Below are 22341 nucleotides of genomic sequence, written 5' to 3'. Positions count from 1 at the left end.
TATATATATACAAACTTTGTAATTTTTTAAAAAGTAATTGTATTGTAGATAAATTGTAAATTGCTAATCGAATAATATAATACAACAGTTAAAGTATGTAATGTTTAGAGTAAACTATACATTGTATATACAGTAGATTAAATGAGCTATATTAACTGCACAAACCCTGTTATATAAAGCCTAAACCCAAAATGTTGATGTCCAGCTTTACATACTCATGTCTATGTATCAGTCTGTCTCTACTCTATAGCTAGTGATCGTATTCAAGAATATGTGTATATGTGATGTAATTGATATAGTGTCTGTCTCTGTGTGCAGCACATGTGTGAACGGCGCTGTGGTCTCGTCTCCCGTCCAGCTGCATCATGGGGATCGAATCCTCTGGGGAAACAACCACTTCTTCAGGTCAGTGAGACACATTTACACTTGGAGGCTGAGTTTAATTGTGTGTCTACTCAGACCATCACAAGCATTGATTTGTCGTCCGTTAAAATGGATTTGTTTAGTGAAAACTAAATTGAGCCAAAGCCGTATGTGTGTGCGGTGAGTACGTACTCTCTTTGTCTCAGGATCAGCGTGTCGAACGTGTATCGTGTTGGTGTGGAGGATGAGGAGGGGAGTGTGACGAAGGCTGGTCTTCACGCTGAGCATCTGGATGTGGATCGTCTCAGTCACGCCTCCAGTGACAACAGCTTCAGTTTTGAGTCGGCACAGACCGAAGTCATGATGAAAGCGCTGGGAAGCGACGGTGAGAGACAGACAACCTCTTACAGTCAATATAACCTGGAGTAAAGGGGGAATGTTACAAACTAATAAAAACCCATTTGAGATCCAAATGAAATTGAATAAAACTACATTTAAAGTTAATGGCAGCACTGCACCAGTATTCTTCCACAAATTTTGTAATTGATTAATTATTACAGTTTTAATTACCATGCCTATTTAGAGAGCATATGTAAACAAAACTAGCCACTAATAGTCAAGTCAAGTTTATTTGTAAAGCGCTTTTCACGATACAAATCATTGCAAAGCAACTTTACAGCAGATTATGTTTCTACAATATTTATTGGTAGCTTATCAGTGGTGACTGTCAGTTGATGAACATATGGCAGAAATGTACGGAAAAATCGATTTAAGACGTAATAAAACAGACGATGAACACTATTAACAGCAATTATTATATGATGCAATCAAACTTATAGCAAAATGTGGTAGTTCTGTAAGTTGTTTCAGGGTTGGCATCATCTGAGGTCCTCTGAGGGGTTGCTTCATCTCTTCTCAGGTGTTCTGGATCCAGACTGAAGCTTGTGTAAATCCTAGTGTGGCAAAAACAGAGAAACAAAGAGAGACATAATTAGCGTAGCTGCTGTTCCAACCAAGTTATTTAGAAGTTTATTTAGCTCTTCCTGTCCTATAGCTGTAAAGCACTGCAGTTTATCTTTTGGTGCGATGAATGAAGCTGAAGTATTATACGCTGTAGAATCTACATTTGTTATTGTATTTCTGATGTTATCTATTTTATCAGTGAAGAAATTCATAAAGTCATTACTATTAAACTGTGAGGGAATATTTAGATCGGGTGGCGTCTGGTTATTTGTTAATCTAGCCACTGTGCTAAATAAAAACCTAGGATTGTTTTGGTTATTTTCTATGAGTTTGTGGATATGCTTAATAATTCTCATATATCATGAAAAATATATTCTTTTGTTCTCATTAAAATGAATAACATCACATATAGTTTGACAGGCAAATGAGAAATGATTTAATTATTTTTCTATTAGTCTGGAATTTTTTTATTGAATCTAGAAAGACTTTTAGAGAGCATGTGTAAACAAAAAGATCCACTAATATTTTTCATATCATTATTTTTTTTTTCTTTTGAATGAATAGCATCACATATACCTTAAAATGTGTATAGAAGATTTTAGGCTTTTTTTAAAAATCCGATTTAACAAAAAATGAGAAATAATTAGTTTTTAATAATGATTTACTTTTTCCCCTTTATTCTATAATTTGTTTTTAAATTTAATCCAAGACTTTTTAAAGAGCATATGTAAACAAAATATCCACTAATATTTGTTATGTATAATGATTTTTTTTCAGGCATTTAACACTCAACAATTTCATATATATAGATATATGTTTGTGTATGTGTGTTATGTAATTTGTATTAATTTCTAACATAAAAGTAATCAAATTATATTATACTTATTATATGGACAGTTTTTCCATGACATGTCAACACTAAAAGCTTTATTATATATTTGTAGATATTTTTAATTAAATGCTTGTGCAATTTGACCATTTCTCCTCAACTTATTTTTTATTATCCAACTCTTTCTTACAAAGCATGTACTTGGTTTAGGGAGTATTATGTTACTGCACAAGAAGAGGAAAATGATTAAAACAACAACAGAGGCAATATGTGACCCTGGAGCACAAAAGCAGTCTTAAGTCGCTGGGGTATATTTGTAGCAATAGCCAAAAATACATTGTATGGGTCAAAATTATCCATTTTTCTTTTATGCCAAAAATCATTAGGATATTAAGTAAAGATCATGTTCCTTGAAGATATTTTGTAAATTTCCTACCGTAAGTATATTAAAACTTAATTTTTGATTAGTAATATGCATTGCTAAGAACTTCATTTGGACAACTTTAAAGATGATTTTCTCAATATTTAGATTTTTTTGCACCCTCAGATTCCAGATTTTCAAATAGTTGTATCTCAGCCAAATATTGTTCTATCCTAACAAACCATACATCAATGGAAAGCTGATTTATTCAGCTTTCAGATGGTCACATATATAAAAAAACAACAGCATTAGATGGGATCTTAATACACAAAGGAAGATAAAGTCTATTTGAAATCATATATATATATATATATATAGTACAAAAAAAGTGTATTCTTATTGGTTGAATTTTTATCAGTGAAATATGTGTCTCAGAGCCGCTGCAGTCGGTGCTTCACTCTCTGGAGCGCAGGCATGAGGAGGAGAAGCGCTTGGCTCTGGAGCGACAGCGGATGATGTACGAGCAGGAACTGCAGCAGCTGCGCAGACGCCTGTCGACAGAGCTGCAGACGCAGCACCAGCACCAGCGCAGCAGCGAGCAGCTCAATGCCAGCCTGGGCTCCTCTCGGAGCGCACTGCGCCAGTGGAGTGACGGGAGGTGCATGCTGAGTTATATTACACACCACAGGAAGTATTTAGTATGTGTGTTTGTGTGCTAAATATCATGTTTATGTGCTTTCAGAGAGGTTTTGATGAATCAAAGTCTGCGTAAGCTCAAAGAGCAGATCGTGAAGGCCAATCTGCTGGTTCGGGAGGCTGGATTCATCTCTGAAGAGCTCAACAAGAAAACCGAATATAAAGTCACACTGCAGATACCGGCTGCAAACCTCAACGCCAACCGCAAGGTCAGGAGAGACGCTCTGTGTGTGCGTGTGATTGACTGTTGAAGGATTTATCCACGTATATTTTTAACATTAATGTTGTAGGTTTATGGTGTCATATTTGTGAATCGTTCAAAACGAATGGTTCATTTAAATGATTCAGTCAGCAAACAAGGATTCGTAAATCATTCTTTGGAAACTGGACTGGATGACGTGTTCGTCACGGTCTGTGTAACTTACTCGAAAACATACAGATAAGAAGCAATATTTGACTATAAGTTTAATTAAATATTCATTCAGTTATCACTATTTGGCATGTGAATCAGTTTTTGTGATTCATCAGGGTTCAGACACTGTCATATATATATACAGTGGGTACGGAAAGTATTCAGACCCCCTTTAAGATTTAATAAATTATGCTATTAATAAAAATTAGAAATGATTATTGAGCAGCAAATCTGCATATTATACTGATTTCTGAAGATCATGTGACATCAGATCATCACTGAAGGAATGATGCTGAAAATTCAGCTTTGATCACAGGAATAAATTACATTTTGTAATATATTCAAACAGAAAACAGCTATTTTAAATAGTAATAATATTTCACAATATTACTGTTTTTACTGTAATTTTAATCAAATAAATATAGCCTTGGTGAGCAGAAGAGACTTTAAAATAAAATAAAAAATACCAAACCCAAACTTAAAAAATATATATATATATTGTTATTTCTAAAACATATTTCATCACTCAGAAATTGTCCTGTTAGTTTATTTTCTATAAACATGAACACTGAAAGTGTTTCATTTAAACAAACCATTGAAAGGAAATGATTTGAACGTTCCATCTTCATTACAGTACGTGCTATTAAAGGACTGTTGAATTGTGGGTCGGGTGAAAATGCTGCTTTAATAATAAAGACTGATGTTTCCTGAGCGCAGCGGGACACGGTTCTGAGCGAGCCGGCGGTGGAGGTGAGGAGGAAGAGCAAAGGCAAGCAGATCTGGTCCGTGGAGAAGATGGAGAACCGGCTGCTGGACATGAGAGAGCTCTATCAGGAGTGGAAAGACTATGACGAGGACAATCCTGTAGGTCAAATCACATGACATCTTCCTGCATTATCAGATTTGACCATGCTACACATAACTGTAGCAACATTGACAATGATATCTTGGCGATACTAATGTAATATTTATTATTATGATGTAATTTTAATATTGTTTTTTTTTTTATATAGTCAATATTTTTAATATCAGCTCATTCTATACATATTTATTTATTTTAAATTTAAAAAAAAATTTTTTTTTGGAAGTAAAACTATATCTCTCGATTAATATGAGGCTGTAAGTAAACATTTTATTATAAAATAATTATTTTTAAGTGAAAATATATATACATTGAGAGATTTATGAGACTGTAAGTGTACATTTTATTATAAAATAGTTACATTTAAATAAAATATGTAAGTCTCTCAATTAATATGAGGCTAAGGAAACTAAGTATAATTTATTATATAAAATAATTAGTAAAATCAACTATGCACTATAACTCATAATAATGCTAGAATAACTTTATATATAATTGTCCATCCATTTTTGGTGAATTTGAAGTTGATTTAATGGAGATATTAATCTAACCAATAAATATGTAAATACTAGTTATTTTAAAATAGGGCTGTCAATCTCATCCAGAATGAAAGTTTTTGTTTACATAATATGAATGTGTACTGTGTATATTTATTATGTGTATATATAAATACAAACACATACATGTATATAATTAAGAAAAATAGGTTGTTTATATATTAAATATATTTATATATAATATAAATATATAAATGTATATACATGTAAATAATTTCAAAATATATACTGTATGTGCGTGTATTTATATATACATGATAAATAAACAGTACACACACATATTATGTAAACAAAAACGCTTATTTTGGATGCGATTAATCGTTTGACAGTACTATTTTAAAATAAATGTAATTCTAAAAGTCAAAATATAACACTAATATTAAACAATATTTTAGAAAATGAAAATCATTTCAAAGCATTTAACATTTTAAAACAATTAAAATATCACTAAATAACAAAAATATTTTATTAATATGCATTTAATAATTAATGCGTGGTAGTATGTATTTTAGGCCAAAGATTTGGTTTTCAAAAAAAAATTGGGAATCCCTGAACTAGCATGATGTGGCTTAAAGGAAACAATACTGAACAGTCAATGTTTGTTCCTCCAAAAACGCGGTTTTGATGAGCATCTTAAATGAAGTATGCTTACACGTGTACACTTCATCCTCGTTGTCTGTGCTCCTACTTCAAGCGTGCCGATCCGTTCTTCGACGAGCAGGAGAATCACAGTCTGATCGGTGTGGCCAACGTCTTCCTGTCCTGTCTGCTGTATGACGTCAAGCTGCAGTACGCAGTTCCCATCATCAACCAGAAGGGAGAGGTGTGCGCGCAAACTGATTGGTTCTAACCATTAGAAAGAGCGCAAGCCATTGACTGATTGCCGTTGGTTTTGTGTGTTTTCAGGTGGCGGGTCGGCTTCACGTAGAAGTGGAGCGTCTGAGCGGAGAGCTAGAGGAGTGTGAGACGGGAGGCTCGGAGATCAGTCCAGACGGCGAGACGCAAGAACGCAAACTCACCTGCATGGTCAGATAAAACAGGACATCATTCAAACATGCAATATGTGACCAGTGCTGCCAAAATGAGTCTGAATCATAGACTGTATAAAAACATGGATGTAGTGTCCGTGAAGTCATCCGTAGGGTTCCGAAGAGAGTTTTTGAAGCTCAAAAGTGGGCGGAGCGGGCCGTCGCCATCTTGGCCGTGCGTCTCCGCGCGTCACTCCCAGATAATCGAAGATGGGCAAAGAGGCGGGAGCTGGTTGCTGAAACCACGCCCACCTAGATCAAGTGGCCACGCCTTTAATTAGGCAGAACTTTAAGGCTTAATATAATTTAAACGGATGAGTTATAAAAAAAATTCACCCCGCTCACAGTTGTCATGAAGGGCAAAATTAGCTATATCGACCAAAATCATTTTTTGAACCAGGCTGTAAACATGTTTTTTTCTGCTGTAAAGTTGGGCATTTTAACATGGGGAGTCTATGGGATTGACTCGCTTTTGCAGCCAGCCTCTAGCGGCCAGTCGATGAATTACAGTTTCAGTCACTTCCGTGTTGGCTTCACGAGAGAGAGCGGGAGGTTGCCGCTTGGTCTGAATGTGCACGGTCTAATTTTGAGCTACAGGCAAAAGAAGTGAAAAACTTTGCACAAAAATTGGTTCATTAAGCCCTCTTCTAGTGATCCCAATGCTCCAAATAGTAATTAAACATCTAAAAAGATCTTTATTTGTACGTTTTCTGATTTGTTCATTCCGACTCATTTTGGCAGCACAGGTCACATATTTCTGTAGATCTGAGCTGTAGTTGAGTGTAGGACGTGAATGTTTTCTGTGGGTTTATATTTCCAGATCAAGGTGTTGCAGGCGACAGGATTGCCTCAGCACCTCTCCAACTTCGTTTTCTGTCAGTATCATTTCTGGGAGCAGCAGAAACCCGTGTTTATCGCCCCGGAAGTGGGTCTGACGGCCCCCAGCAGCAGAGAGCCACAGAGTCTGGTGATGTTTGACAACTGCAAGGTGAAAACACTGCCTTACATGGAGTAAAACATTGCGTTTGTGCCAGTTGTCGGTCATTACGCATGTCTATGTGCATCTGTAGACTCTAGAAGTGGCCGTGACTGAAGACTTTCTGGAGTTTCTGATGGAGGGCGCCGTGGCGGTTGAAGTTTATGGTCACAAACAGGCAAATCCGCGCAGGAATCTGGCTCTCTGGGACCTGGGGGTGATTCAGGCAAAGACTCGCTCTCTCAGAGAGAGGTACACATGCATTTATTAGACTATCCTTAAACACAAAAACTATCACAGATCGTTTCTGTGACAGCAGAGCTAGATTTAGTCAATGTTCAGATGATTGGGGTAAATAAATAATTAAATCATAAGCTATTAAGTAATTAAATAATAAAAAATTCAAATAATTAATTTCAGAATAATTTTAAAACCGTAAAATATTAATAAATATAAATAAAATATTTTATTTGTTTGCCTGCATGTCATTAGACCATCAACCAACATTTAATGTAAAATGACAGTTAATGAATAATTTTCTTAAATTCTTTTTAAAATACTCAAAATAAAACACTAAAATACTTTAGAAAAATATGAATAAATATATTTTATTTGTTTACCCTGCATGTCATGTGACCATCAACCATTAATGCAAAATATAAATTAGTAATTTTAATCTTAATGTTAAAATAATAATTAATAAAAAAATAATTTAACTGTTTTATCTGCATGTCATGTGCCATCAACTGACATATAATGTAAAATTAAAAAGAATACATCATTTTAAAACCATTTTAAATTTAAAACAATCAAAATAAAACACTTACTAACTATTTTTCTGAAATATTAATATAAATTTTTTATTTGTTTACCTGCATGTCATGTGACTATTAACAATATTTAATGTCCAATTAAAATGAAAAAATAATTTTAAAATATTTTAATTTGAAAACAATCAAGATAAAACGCTTAATAAAGTATTTCGTACAATTTTAATAAATAAAAATAAAATATTTAATTTGTTTACCTGCAAGTCATGTGACCATAAAACTGACATTTTGACATTTGAGAAATAATTTTAAAGTAATTAGAATTTTAAAACAATCAAAATCAAACACTTAATAAAATATTTTTGTAAAATATGAATATGAATAAAATAATTATATTTGATCACATGCATAATGTGAACCAATCAACCAACATTTAATGTGGAATTAAAATTTAAAAATCATTGTAAAATAATTTTAATAAAAAAAAATCTAAATAAAAACTAAAATACTTTAGTAAAATATTAATAAATAAGATAAATTATTTGATTACCTGCATGTCATGTGCTTCATTACCAACATCAGAGAACCATGAAGATGTGAATGTTCAATTATTTAAATATTATTTTAAAATGCCAGAGAGTACTTCAAGTAAATATTTTAGTTCAAAACTGTTTGGTTGACAAAAAAGCAGGGGTTTGGGAATACTTGAATTAGGATGCACCAAAAACAGTTGTAATTTGGTTTTTAACTAATTTTGTAAAAGTTTCTTTTCCGCGTTTTATTGTGTGTGTGTGTGCGTGCAGGTGGAGTGAAGTGACCCGCAGGCTGGAGCTCTGGGTTCAGATCCTGGAGCTGAATGATGCTGGAGAGTTTGTGCCGGTGGAGGTTCAGTCAGCTAAGGACGTCTGCACAGGAGGAATATTTCAGCTCAAACAGGTCTGTGTGGACATTAATGATAGTAAGGAGGTGTAAAACTAAATCTTGACACATTTTTCTGTAGAAGATCTGATTTTCCTTCGATGCCGCTCATGACTTGACACTGTGTGTGTGTGTGTGTGTGTGTGTGTGTGTGTGTGTGTGAGAGGGTCAGTCCAGGCGTGTTCAGGTGGAGGTGCGTTCGGTCCAGGACTCCGGCACCATGCCTCTGATCTGTGAGTCTGTGCTCAACGTCTCCATCGGCAATGTGGAAGTCCATCAGATTCGAACTGGCAAAAGCACAGAGACCCAGAGGGTGAAAAACTCATCTTTAATTTTTATTAAAATTTAGAACCAGCTCAAACCAGACGTGCACTAAATTCACAGGTAACCTCAAAAAACATGAAATGCATTAAGCTAAAATGATTTTTATGTATAAATTTGATATAGAAATGTAGTGACAGTAAGGAGTAGTAGTGTAGTGATAAATGTAGTGACATCTTATATGGAGATGTTTGGGTGTGTCTTATGCTAGTTACATACTGCTGGCACATGCTTCTATATTATATTATATATTGATTAACATCTGAATGAGGGTAAAATGCACATGCTAGAATATCTCATGAATCCAGTGTAAAGGTTCCTCACACGTTGTATGTGAGTATTAGTGAATGAGACTGGTGAGTGTGTTTGTTGATGAGCTCTATTAGCAGATGCACAGGTCTGGACTCAAGGGTTTTTTTGTCTTATTTTTGAAGGTGGGAGATAAAGATGTGGACAGTTATCAGGTAATAACTTTTCAGGCTTTTTTAAATTGGTGAATGATGTCTCTATATGTCTGTGGTTGTCATTGTTGTTCATCAGTGCGGGACAAGCCGCTGAATATTGCGTCGGCATTGAGATGTAAATATGGATGATCATATGTTGATGAACATGTTTCTGAATGATTCTATTTATATACACTATCACTCATTTTTTTTAAAGAAATTTCTAGTTTTATTTAGCAAAAATGCATTAATTTGGTCAGAAGTCAGGAATAAATGACATTTTACAATATATTCAAACAAAACACCGGTATTTTAAATTGTAATAATATTTCACAATATTACTGTTTTTATTGTGTTTTTCATTAAATAAATGCAGCTTTTGTGAGCAGAACAGACCTACAGTACATTAGTGTAGATCTGAGCTTTACTATGTGCTTGATATATATTAATAAAGCAATATCTTCTGCATGTTTGTACTTGTAGGAGGTTGATCTGGAGAGACTGAGAGCTCGGTGGCTCACAGCTCTAACTGAACGACAGGAATATCTGGACCAACGTCTTCAGAAACTTGTTGGCAAGCACGGTAAGACGAGATGTAGATGACCTGCATGCTTATGGGTTTCTAGAAATCAAATGTGTTTGAGTGGAATACATCGAAGGAACATCTTTTGTGAAAATGAGAGAAAAGTGGCTCTTGTAGATAAGTCAGAAGAGGATGTGGAGAGCGAGTCGCAGCTGCTGGAGTGTCGTCTGACGCTAACGGAGGAGAGAAACGCTGTGCTGGTGCCCTCTGCTGGCAGCGGTATCCCAGGAGCCCCGGCAGAGTGGTATGTGATGGTATACTTGCTCATATTTTATTCCTTACTGGTCCTACAATGTTATTTCCTTTCAAGCAATCATAGGACTACCTTTATCTAACCATAACCAACTCGTTAAATTCAAATGCAACAATCTGATTGTTTTGTGCTCTTTGGTTAATTTAGTTTAGTGAATTCTTCTCATGAACCTTATGTTCACTGTCTGGCTCCGGTTCCTGCAGGGCTCCTGTGCCAGGAATGGAGACGCACATCCCAGTCATCTTCCTGGACCTCAGCGGTAAATATTTACTGTGTTCCAAATCCTGGTGCGCTGCCTGGATGTTTACTCCCTACATAGGCAGCTGCCTACTAAGGGTGCATCATAACTGAAATAGGCCTCATAAGTGAATGATTTGGAACATGAACCTGACTCACAATTGTTTTCCAGTTGAATTTAATGTCGAGATGCTAACACAATCTAATATGTATAAAACACACAAATATCGCTTCAAATAATAAAGTAATGAAAATGTCAAGTGAATTCGTTAACTTTAAAATTATTTTAAAACTGGTATTTTTGTATTCTTACCTGATTTTTTTTTTCTTCATAATTTTATTATGTACTTTTGGCATTTTTATTAGTTTTGTTTTTTAATATTACTATTTAGTATTAAGGCTTTTTTGTTGTTCAGTTGGATTTTTTATTTTCAGTTAGTAATTTTATTTCATTTAGTTTTCAGTGTAACATTTCTATTGTTTGTAATTTTTATGTATTATTTAATTTCAGCTTTATTGAGAACATTTTGTTAGCATGTTGAGTTGATAGCATGATCTAATATAGAGTATATACAATACAAAACATAAGAGTTTTAAATACATTTAACTGCCTTTATTGCCAAAGATAGTAATTAAATGATTAAAAAATGTTAAATAAATAATTATAAAATATCTAAATGAAAAAGCTTTTTTAAAAGATGAAATATTTGATTTGCATAAATGCGTGTTATTTTAGTATTATATACCATTTTATTTTTGTTAATATTTTGAATTGGCTTTTATTTTTATATTATTATTATTTCCATTTAAGTTTTAGTAATTGTCTCATGCTTTTGTCATTTTTATTAGTTTATATACACATACACACACACATTACTGTTTTTTTTTCAGTTAGTGATTTTAGTATTTCATGTATTATTTATATTTAATTTTATTACAAACTTTTGTGTTCATTTTAATAGTTTTAGTTTAATACAAACACCCTGATGTGACCATGAACTGACTGATCAGAGAACTGTGAACATGTGAATGTGTTGTTCAAATATTGAAATATCGGCTTAAAATCTCAGAGGGACTTTGAGTAAATATTTTACAAATTGAGTTCAGCTGACCAAAAAGTTGGGATGTTGTATGAACAAAAAGTGACTGTTGTATGAACTATTTGTGATCAACATTTCTCTCTTCTGTCTATCTACAGCTGATGACTTCCGTGATCATCTGTCCGCTCCTCTAGCTGGAGGTCTAGATGCTGCACTCGACAGAGAAGATAAAGATGATTTCATGGACTTACAGATAGTCAAATACTATGATAATGAGGTGAGGAGACAGTATTTTGCTTCTCAGTGGAACAAAAAAACTGCACCACGATATTCCACATGACATGAAGGAAACACTCTCTTCCCACAGGTGAAGACAGAGGCATCATGGGACTGCACCGTTCATGACAGTCCTGAGCTGAATCGAGTGAAGGGGCCGGATCACCGGATTTACCTCACAGTCCGCACCATGGTTCTGCTCAGTCATCCCGCACAACTGCAGCTGGTCCTGCGCAAGCGCATCTGCGTGAACCTCACCGGACGACAGGTGTGACGCTTAAAGGGTTAGTTCACCCAAAAATGAAAGTTCTGTCATTAATTACTCACCCTCGTGTTGTTTCAAACCCGTAAGACCTTCGTTCATCTTCGGAACACAATGTAAGATATTTTTGATGAAATCTGAGGGCTCTCTGACCCTCCCATAGACAGCAAGGTAACTACCACGTTCAAGGTCCAGAAAAGTACCAAGATGATCGGCAAAGTAGTCCGTGTGACATCAGTGGTTCAACTGTAAAGTTACGAAGCTACGAGAATACTTTTTTGCACAAAGAAAACAAAAATAACGACTTTATTCCACATTTTCGTCTCTACTGCATCACTTGTGGACGCGCGTTCACGACAGTATCATGACGCGAGATCTGGGTCAGCGCCGCCACACGCTTGCGTCATGGTCAAGTGACGCAGTAGAGACGAAAATGTGGAATAAAGTCGTTATTTTTGTTTTCTTTGCGCAAAAAAAGTATTCTCGTAGCTTCGTAACTTTAGAGTTGAACCACTGATGTCACAAGGAATACTTTGTCGATCATCTTGGTACTTTTCTGGACCTTGAACGTGGTAGTTACCTTGCTGTCTATGGGAGGGTCAGAGAGCCCTCAGATTTAATAAAAAATATCTTAAATTGTGTTCCGAAGGTCTTACGGGTTTGGAACAACACGAGGGTGAGTAATTAATGACAGAACTTTCATTTTGGGGTGAACTAACCCTTTAATGTGTGACTCGACTGATGGGGTTATTTTTGTGTTTTTTATTGAGTGCTCTTTCATCGATCGGATCTCTTCCTGCAGGGCTTTGCTCAAAGTCTGCTGAGGAGAATGTCTCACCGCAGCTCGATCCACGGCTGTGGAGTCACGTTTGAGATCGTCTCAAATATCCCAGGGGTACGTGAAGAGCAACATGATCTTTTCTTGTTTGAGCAATGTGAATTTTGTTATACTATACATTAGTGTTCAGAAGTTTGAGGCCTGTAAGATTTTTTTTATGTTTTTGATTGAAGTCTCTTATGCTCATCAGGACTGCATTTATTTGAGAAAAAAAAGTAATATTGTGAAATATTATTGCAATTTAAAATAATCCATTTGAATATATAGTAAAATGTAATTTATTCCTGTGCTCAAAGCGGAGTTTTCAGCATCATTACTCCAGTCTTCAGTGTCACATGATCTTCAGAAATCATTCTAATATGCTGATTTGCTGCTCAAGAAACATTTCTGATTGTCAATGTTGATTCTTTGATGAATGTGAAATGCAAAAGAACAGCATTTATTTGAAATAAAGTCTTTTGTAACATTCTAAATGGATTTACTGTCACTTTTGGTGCATCCTTGCTGAATAGAAGAATAATTATTTCTTTCAAAAAAATCCTACTGACCCCAAACTTTTGAACAGCACTGTACAGAAATCTGTGAGAAGCAGGTAACAGAAGCAGGTGTGTGCATTTGTTGACAGGACATTCAGAGCTCAGAGGACCGAGAGATGCTCGCCCGACTGGCCGCCAGCACCGACAACCCAGGAGCCGACAGTGAAGCCGCCATCGAGAAATACCTGCGGAGTGTGTTAGCAGTAGACAACATCCTCACGCTGGACCGTCTCAGACAGGTCTGACACACTGTGTCTGCTTTATATATACAGTGGGGAAAAAAAGTATTTAGTCAGCCACCAATTGTGCAAGTTCTCCCACTTAAAAAGATGAGAGAGGCCTGTAATTTTCATCATAGGTATACCTCAACTATGAGAGACAAAATGAGAAAAAAAATCCAGAAAATCACATTGTAGGATTTTTAAAGAATTTATTTGCAAATTATGGTGGAAAACAAGTATTTGGTCAATAACAAAATTTCATCTCAATACTTTGTTATAATATACCCTTTGTTGGCAATGACAGAGGTCAAACATTTTCTGTAAGTCTTCCGTAAAAAATGAAATATTTTGTTAACCTGCATGTCATGTTGGCATCTTAGAAAGAAAAATGTAAAAGATGAAAAAGAATTAGGGAGAATCAATAAATTATGAATAAATTATTTCTATTGTGTAAATATAGGTAAAATATAACTGTAGTCTGATTACAAGCATTTTAAAATGTAATTTAATCTATATACAAGTACTTAATTTTTGGAAACTGATTACGAAATCCAGATTTCATGTAATCAATTACTACCCAGACCTGATAATTTATTACTGGGATCACTCTGTAACATCCAGTATACTCGGATTTGTCCAGTATTTGCATAGTTTCATTTTCAGGTTAATTTTATTACTTAGAACACCTAAGGATAAAAACCTTAGCAACACCCTAGCAACCACTTATAATACCATAGCAACATAAAAATGCTTAGAACACCTTAGCAACGCCCTAGTAACCACTCATAATACCACTGCAATTGCAAAGTAACATAACTAAAATACTCAGAACCACCTTAGCAGCACCCCAGCAAGCAGCCTAAACACTCTAGTTCCCTTTCATTTACTGTCCATCCAGATGTTCAGCTTGTTTACTGATGGTTTCTTGTCTGTGCTTTGATGTTCTGTAGGGTGGTTGGGACAGTCGGCAGGAGATTTCTGTGCTAACATCAGCCACGAAGAGCCCATCTCACTCGGCGTCGGTACAAAACCAAAACTCAGAGCCAGGTAACTGTCCTCATCCTCTTCTGCTGTCCACCTTCCCCTTCACAGCTAAGACTGAGCTTACATTACCTGATGGAGTTTGACTTTACTCCAGAGTTTGGCTGTCTAACATGACAACAGCAAAAAAAAAAAAAACAGCAAAAGTAATACTCGGAGCACCTTAGCAACACCCTGGCAACCACCCAGAACACTATAACCACATAAAAACAGTGAGTGCACCTTAGCAACAATTCAGAACACAATAGCAACATGATAAAAACACTCAAAACACCACATAGCCACATAGTGACATTGTCAAAAAATACTTGGAACACCTTAGCAATGCCCTAGCAACCACTCATAATACCACAGCAACTGCAAAGTAACATGATTAAAATACTCAACACCTGAGTGACACCCTAGCAACCATTCAGAACATCATAACAGCACTGAGATCACCTTAGCAACTCCCTATCAACAATTCAGAACGATATAGATAAATATGCTCAGAATACCATAGCAATACCCTAGCAAACATTCAAAACACCTTAGCAACATAGTAAAAACGCTCAGAACACCTTCGCAACACCCTAGCAACCACATAGCTACATTGTTAAAAATACTTGGAACACCTTAGCAATGCCCTAGCAACCACTCATAATACCACTGAAACTGAAAAAAAAGATAAAACACTCAAAATACCTTAGCAACCACTCATAATACCACTGAAACGTCAAAGTAACATGATTAAAATACTCAGAACACCTTAGCGACACCCTAGCAATCATTCAGAACACCATAGCAACAGAACACTGAGAGCAACTCCCTAGGAATTGAGAACACTATAGCAACATGGTAAAGATGTTCTGAACACTTTAGCGGCACCCTAGCAACCACATAGCATCATTAAAAATACTGGGGGTGCGTCTCAATCAGCTCCCTAGCTCCCGAGCTCGTGAATCAATAGATCGTGTACACTAATCCGGGCACTGGTAAGTTCTCTGACTCACTGCACGTTGGGACAGTGATCACTCGAATTCCAGTGACATGATTACGTACAGCGTCAACGGACAACTTAATAGAACGTCATCACTGGAATTAATTAACAACATGCAGGACCAATCTAATTTTTATATTATTTTTTATTCTCTTTAAAACACATTGTTCTGTTACATGTTCTTACAACATTTCAGCCGAATATTAATTATAAATGTTAATTAGATGTGTTCAGTTCCTGTCTAGCAATGTGTGTTTGTTGAAATGTACTAAAAACGTTTATTCTTTTCAAATCTTCTATCATGCGTCATTATATTTGTCGAGTTGGCTCGTGTGGTTTGTTTCACGCTTCAGAAATGTGACGTTATTTCTGGTAAGGGAGCATAGTGAGCGCCGATGCTCCCTAGTTTTTGCGGTGCATTGTGGGATTTTTCAGGGAGCGAACGTTCCAGTGGACACTCATAATATCACTGCAACTTCAAAGTAACATAATACTCAGTACACCTTAGCAACACCCTAGCAACCAGCCACATATTTCTAGCACCTTGTCACCAAGCACCACTTTTCTTCAGATAAGTTATTGAAAGCTGTAACTGATTGCTAGTACCCTTGACCTGCTGGCCTGTGCATTAACTCCGCACTCCATGGCGCTTATTAAAGGTTTGTGTTTGCAGCAGTTGTTTGGTGCATGTTGTCAATGTGCAATAAAGTAAAAATGTTCAATAAAAAGTGTATGCGGTTCTTTTGACCTCTGTGCTCCGTTTGGAGGTGCTGATCCGCTTATGTAGTTTTGTTTTTGCTTTATTCATGCTTTGCGCTTTTTTTTTAACTCACATGGGTTCTCTGCTCTTTTCTCTTCTGCCTTTCTTCTGTCCTTCCATCTTTCGCTCCTCTGCTGCTCCTCAAACCCGTGTTCCTGCAGGTCTTTTAGGATTTGCTGCATCTTATTTCTCCCCAGTGAAAGCTCTAGTGTCTCCAGTACCCAAAATGTTCAAGTCTCTGTTGTCCAAGAAAGAGGAGAAGAAAGAGCCTCCTCCTGCTGCCTTTGAGCAGGTAACAAAACCTGCTGTGGCTCTAAAATATACTTCACAAAACATTTCTAGATTTAGAAAAGCATAATATAGTATTATCACTGCACAGTGTACCAATCTGTGATTAGCATACAATGTCCTGGACTTATAAATTTAACTCATATTTTCAACTAGAATGTGCCACGTATTGTTGTTCAGTCTGTCAGTCTTGAAGACATCAACAGCTATGAACTGGTAAGTCTGTTCAATCTGTCTGTTCAATTTTATAATTTTTTTTATTTATATAAATAAATCTTGTATAATATTTTTATCTTTTTGAATAGTAATACAATTTTTTTTTAATGTTTATATAAAAAGTCATGTTTGATCTTTTATTTTGAAGACTCCACAGGCTCCTTCAAAAGACATATTTCCCATATTTCCGGTTATTCCTGATAAAGTAGAGACCACTGAAGCATCCACCATATCCTCAGAAACCACGTCTGACATCCAGATAGTAAGTCTACATGTATTATAGGCTGCTGCTTATTAGTATTGTGAACAGTATCTGGTGATGTGTTGTAGTGGGTAACATAAAAGTTGGTTTGAATGCTGTGTATATTATTACTTATCTTGATCTTTATGATCTCTTCAGAGCCATGCTATGGAAACTCCAATTTCAGAGAATCCAGAGAATGTTAAGGAGATTCTGTTGCATCGCATTCCTCAAGAAGTTAAAGAAGTTCCACCTCTTTCTGTTCCTCCAGTGGTTGAGGAAGTTCTACCATCTAATCTTTATCCAGAAGTTGAGGTTCCACATCCTAATCGTTCTTCAGAGGTTGAGGAGGTTCTACATCCATCTGTTCTTCAAGTGATTGAGGAAGTTCTACCATCTAATCTTTCTTCAGAAGTCGAGGAGGTTCTATCTCCATCTGTTCCTCCAGTGGTTGATGAAGTTCTAGGTCCTAATCTTTCACCAGAGGCTGAGGAAGTTCTATCTCCATCTGTTTCTGCAGAAGTCAGAAAGGTTCCACCTCTTCCTGCTTCTTCAGGAGTCAAAGAGTCTCTACCTCCTATGGTTCCATCCGAGATTAACGAGGTTCCACCTCCTGCTTCTGTAGAGGTTGAATACCCCAAGCAAAGCCCAGTTGGTGATTCAACAAACGGCTCCATCAGTGATGTCTCAAGTGGATACATCTCCACAAGTGTCTCCACAGCGACTCTCTCTGAGTGTGCGGTCTCGAATGTTGACCATCCTCTCCTTGACAGCACAGAGGCCAAAATAGACTCTACTTCCAAAAGGACTGAACCTAAAACAGAGTTTGTTCAGCATCAGTCAAAACTTGAACCAGCTGACCTAGAACTTGGGAAACGGGCACCTATAGAATCCCAGACATCAGAAGAACATGGTCAAGTGTCTCCTCTAGATACATCTCCTCAAAAACTCCTCAGTGTTTCTGATTCCTTACCTCAAGAAACCTCTGAAGCCAACGTCTCTTCATCTTGTTCAGCCGCATCAGTACCATCTACACCACTGGCACTACCAGCTGCCTCAAAAGCAACTGATCCGTCAGTTCCAGTCAAGACAGCTAAGCCATCAACACCTGACCAGCAATCAAGACCTGAACAAAACGTCAAACCCAATCCTGCTCCCACCTCCAACCCTTTCCAAATCCACAGAGTCAAGACCTCCGGCCTTAAGTCTTTCAAGGGAATCCTGCATGAAGAAGATGTAGAGGGCAAAACTAAACTCGGTAACTCTTTATCTTCACTGAGTGAGTCTCAAGAAAGACTGGAGATCCTTTCAGATTCAGAGGAAAGCCTAGAGACTCCCGACTGGCTGAAAGAGGGGGAATATGTGACTGTGGGCACAAATAAATCTGGAACAGTCCGTTATGTTGGACCGACTGACTTTGCAAAGGGCATTTGGGTTGGAGTGGAACTTGATGTTCCAGCAGGTTGGTAATGCTTTTTAACTTCAGTAGATCAATTTATCAGTAGAGTCGATACTACCGGCATGCATATCAGATTCCAGTCATTGGAAAGGACTTGCAACCCATTGACCATGGACAGTGGATTTGCAAATATTGTTTGTAAGGAGCATTTGCATGTATAACTTGAGAAGTCAGTAGATCTAGAGAACACTGTATGCAATACCACCACCTTGCTGTACTGGCCAGGGCTGCATTTCCCAAAAGCATCGTAAGCCTAAATAGATTGTATAGACCGTTGGTGCCAATGGCTTCTACGATCTACTTAGGCTTATGATCCCAGGTGTTACATGTTGTGGACTTGGGGTTTTGTAGGATTCAAAATGGTACTCTCTAGTGCCTTTTTAAAAAAATTATCAATGGACCATTGATTAGCAATGGTTCTCTTCTCGTATCTGCCACCAAATAATAATGCTCTTATTCATTTCTAGATAAAAATGATGGTTTAGACTTGTGGATGTGTGTGATTCAAAATGGCGCTCACTAGTGCCTTTTACAAAATTTGCACTTGCATAGACTTCATAGTGGTCCACTAACCAACTTTTTCAATTATGAGAAATGATGTCTAATCCCATGATGGACCATTGATTGAAAAATATTCTCCTGTCATATGCAACACCAGATAATTATGCTCTTCTTCATTTCTAGGTACAAACAATGTGGATTTAGATTCAAAATGGTTCTCATTAGGCCCTTTTTATGAAATGTACACTTGCCTATACTTGAAAGCAGTCCACTAACGAATTGTCCCAATTATTTAAAATAACGTCTAATCCCATGATCAATGGACCATTGGTTTGAAAATCGTTTTACCTAGAAATTAAGACAAGCAAAATTGTTTGTACTTGTGATTTCGCATGATTCAAAGTTGTGCTCACTAGTGACTTTTTATGAAATTTACACTTGCATAGACTTCACAGTGGTTCACTAACCAACTGTTTCAATTACAAGAAATGATACCTAATCCCATGATCATTTGACTGTTGATTTGGAAATATGATTTAGAAAAATGGTGCTCACTAATCCCTTTTTAAAGGAAATGTATACTTGCATGGACTTGAAAGCGGTCCACTAACCAAGAGTTCCAATTTAAAAAAAAATTGCCTAATCCCGTGATCAAAAGACCACTGATTTGCAAATGTTCCTTTTGTATGCACCACCCAACAATTATGCTTGTCTTAATTTCTAGGTAAAAACAATGGTTCGGACTTGCAGACTCAAAATGGTGCTTTCTAATGCCTTTTTATGAAATTTACACTTGCATAGATTTCACAGTGGTCCACTTACCAACGGTTTCAATTATTAAGAAATGATGTCTAATCCCATGATTAATTGACCATTGATTTCAAATGTTCTGCACCAAATAATTATGCTATTCTTCATGTCCAGGTAAAAACGATGGTTCGGTTGGTGGTCGCTATTACTTCCACTGCAACCCTGGTTACGGCGTTCTCGTGAGACCAAATCGGGTCATGAAAGCGGCGGGTACCGCTAAACGGTCGAGGCAGAAATGCAAGCAGAACCTCTCAGGATCTAGTCCCAACCTGGCAGCCTTTACAGCGATGGCCAAAGGAGAAGCTGGAGCATGCAAGGGTGAAAACAGGAAGTCTTGGGTTAGCTGAGGACAATGCATCCTTGTTGATGGACGTGTACAGAGGACATTATTGGTATGGCACTGAAACACTACACTGATACTTGCAGGGATGTAACTGCCATCTGATTTACTAATGCATATCTGCACTACATAGTGCGCATAGAAAAACCTGTTTCAATTCTCAGTAAGCAGTATTTTTGGTATTAACTCTTTTTAAAAATGTTTTTTAATAACACAAAGTGCCCTGTTTACTTGAAGCCAATGTCAGGGGGTATGTGCATGTGGATGTTCTCTAAAAAAAAATCAGGATACTGATGGATTCACTTGAGTGCGTCATTTCATGATTTTACATACAGTAGGTGAAGGTGGGATGGGTTTTACTTGTGGAGATTAAAAGTGCCAGACAGTTTTATTCATAAATGAATGTTTTTACTTTTTAGTGTTATTATGGTGAGTTAGTTCTGTATTTTCTGTTGGTTTGGTACCTTTTGTATTATTGTTTTTTCTTTTTTTCTTGAATGAGTAATTTATGATCAAATTGTTGTTTATTTATTTGCAAATCAAAGTAATGACAAAAAATAATAATGTTGAAGATTTTATATTGCAATGATGAGCGTAATAAACTTTATTATTTTATTATCTTGCCTTGTTATACACGTCAAACTCTTAAAAGAATAATATCACACGGTTGATCTTCAATATACCTTTATTTTCCAGAAGATAAAGTACTAAAATAAACACAAGTTTTAAAAAAAGTCATTTTAAACAAAGAAACTGTACAAAAAGTTCATATATACTATAGTATACTTACAGAACAGTCTACTGTCCAAAAAAGGCACTAAATTCTTAAATGGGAGATACATATGTTTCACAACAGAATGCTTTGAAATCATAGAATTATTTGATTCAAACAATCTTTAAATTCATAGTTACGGTCTTCTGTTTCTTTATACAGTTGCTTTTATAAGCCTATAGGTTTTTTGTTTATAGACATGAAAATGCACTCTGAGGAACTAAATGGAAAGCACCCCCTTTGAACCAGCAGGGTTACTGTTCATTGCTCTGGAATAAAACACTTGAGGCAACAGAACGAGTCATTTGTAGAATCTGTATGTCACTTTGAGATCATGTAAATGTCAATACTTGATATCATACTGCAGTTTGGCACATTCTGTCATGTGTACCAAGAGGCTGTAATGACACACATACGCGGACAATTGAACGCATTAGAAAATGACCTTTTTTGTGTATCGCTGCAATGTTTAAATGTAACAAACTTATAGTACAAAACAAATGTGGCAAGTTTCTTGAGTGAAGGGGGTGCTCAGGAGACTGCTCTGAACGTAAAACATAAAAACGGTGTAAAACAATCAAATAAAAAAAGAATCTTGAATTATTATTAAACAAAAATTGTCATTTCATAAATATTAGTTGTACACAGGAAGATATAGGAGAAAGGATAAATAAAAAACTGGCCTTCATTCATGACACGGACAGAACCAATTTCTGTTTAGCTGTTTGTAAAACCATTCTTATGTAATTTGTCACTTTGTGTAAGTGTTGCATTGAGTTTGTGATCATTAATGTAAGAATGGCTCTACGAATCATTCGTTCTGCTCGTTTCAATGAATGAAGCCCAGTGAGAGAATAAAGTTCTTTTAGAACCTTTTTTTCTTTTTATTAAAAAAAAAGCTACATTTTGGAACCAAGCTTATGTTAGATGAGAGTTCAGACTCTCGAAGCTCTGTGGCAGCAGAACAAACATTTATCAGCCAGTCTCTTGTGAACAATTAACACTGTGAAATTCTGATATCATTTCACAATAATAATAATAAAGCTTCGTGTAAGTTTGCACGTTATAATTCTTAACTTGAGCCAAAATTTGAGTGGAAAGAATATTTCACGTTGACGTATTTAATTCTAAACACGATGAGAGCAGATGCTTCAGTCTTGACACTTTGTGTGAAATCTTTGCACGTGAA

The 22341-nt window shown here is 36.2% G+C and overlaps 1 protein-coding gene across 1 annotated transcript in view; it reads left to right on the top strand.

Moving 5' to 3' along the window:
• Positions 1–20935, top strand: part of kif13bb (kinesin family member 13Bb) — a 33782-nt gene extending 12847 nt beyond the window's left edge. Inside the window, exons 17-42 of the mRNA XM_016229072.1 lie at positions 319–405; positions 570–748; positions 2952–3174; positions 3259–3421; positions 4342–4488; positions 5556–5559; positions 5721–5866; positions 5950–6069; positions 6892–7059; positions 7142–7299; positions 8621–8753; positions 8902–9048; positions 9491–9520; positions 9983–10082; positions 10200–10326; positions 10539–10594; positions 11771–11889; positions 11980–12156; positions 12953–13045; positions 13614–13763; positions 14696–14792; positions 16687–16817; positions 16970–17029; positions 17178–17291; positions 17430–18732; positions 20155–20935. Coding sequence (XP_016084558.1) covers positions 319–405; positions 570–748; positions 2952–3174; positions 3259–3421; positions 4342–4488; positions 5556–5559; positions 5721–5866; positions 5950–6069; positions 6892–7059; positions 7142–7299; positions 8621–8753; positions 8902–9048; positions 9491–9520; positions 9983–10082; positions 10200–10326; positions 10539–10594; positions 11771–11889; positions 11980–12156; positions 12953–13045; positions 13614–13763; positions 14696–14792; positions 16687–16817; positions 16970–17029; positions 17178–17291; positions 17430–18732; positions 20155–20387 — 4465 coding nt within the window. The 3' untranslated portion in view covers positions 20388–20935. The remainder of the gene's footprint in view (positions 1–318; positions 406–569; positions 749–2951; positions 3175–3258; positions 3422–4341; positions 4489–5555; positions 5560–5720; positions 5867–5949; positions 6070–6891; positions 7060–7141; positions 7300–8620; positions 8754–8901; positions 9049–9490; positions 9521–9982; positions 10083–10199; positions 10327–10538; positions 10595–11770; positions 11890–11979; positions 12157–12952; positions 13046–13613; positions 13764–14695; positions 14793–16686; positions 16818–16969; positions 17030–17177; positions 17292–17429; positions 18733–20154) is intronic.
• Positions 20936–22341: the final 1406 nt, after the last annotated feature.

The sequence above is a fragment of the Sinocyclocheilus grahami genome, unplaced genomic scaffold, assembly GCF_001515645.1.
Source record: "Sinocyclocheilus grahami isolate Dianchi unplaced genomic scaffold, SAMN03320097.WGS_v1.1 scaffold347.1, whole genome shotgun sequence".
Taxonomy (NCBI): Eukaryota; Metazoa; Chordata; class Actinopteri; order Cypriniformes; family Cyprinidae; genus Sinocyclocheilus; species Sinocyclocheilus grahami.
This window is presented reverse-complemented; position numbering and strand designations above follow the sequence as displayed.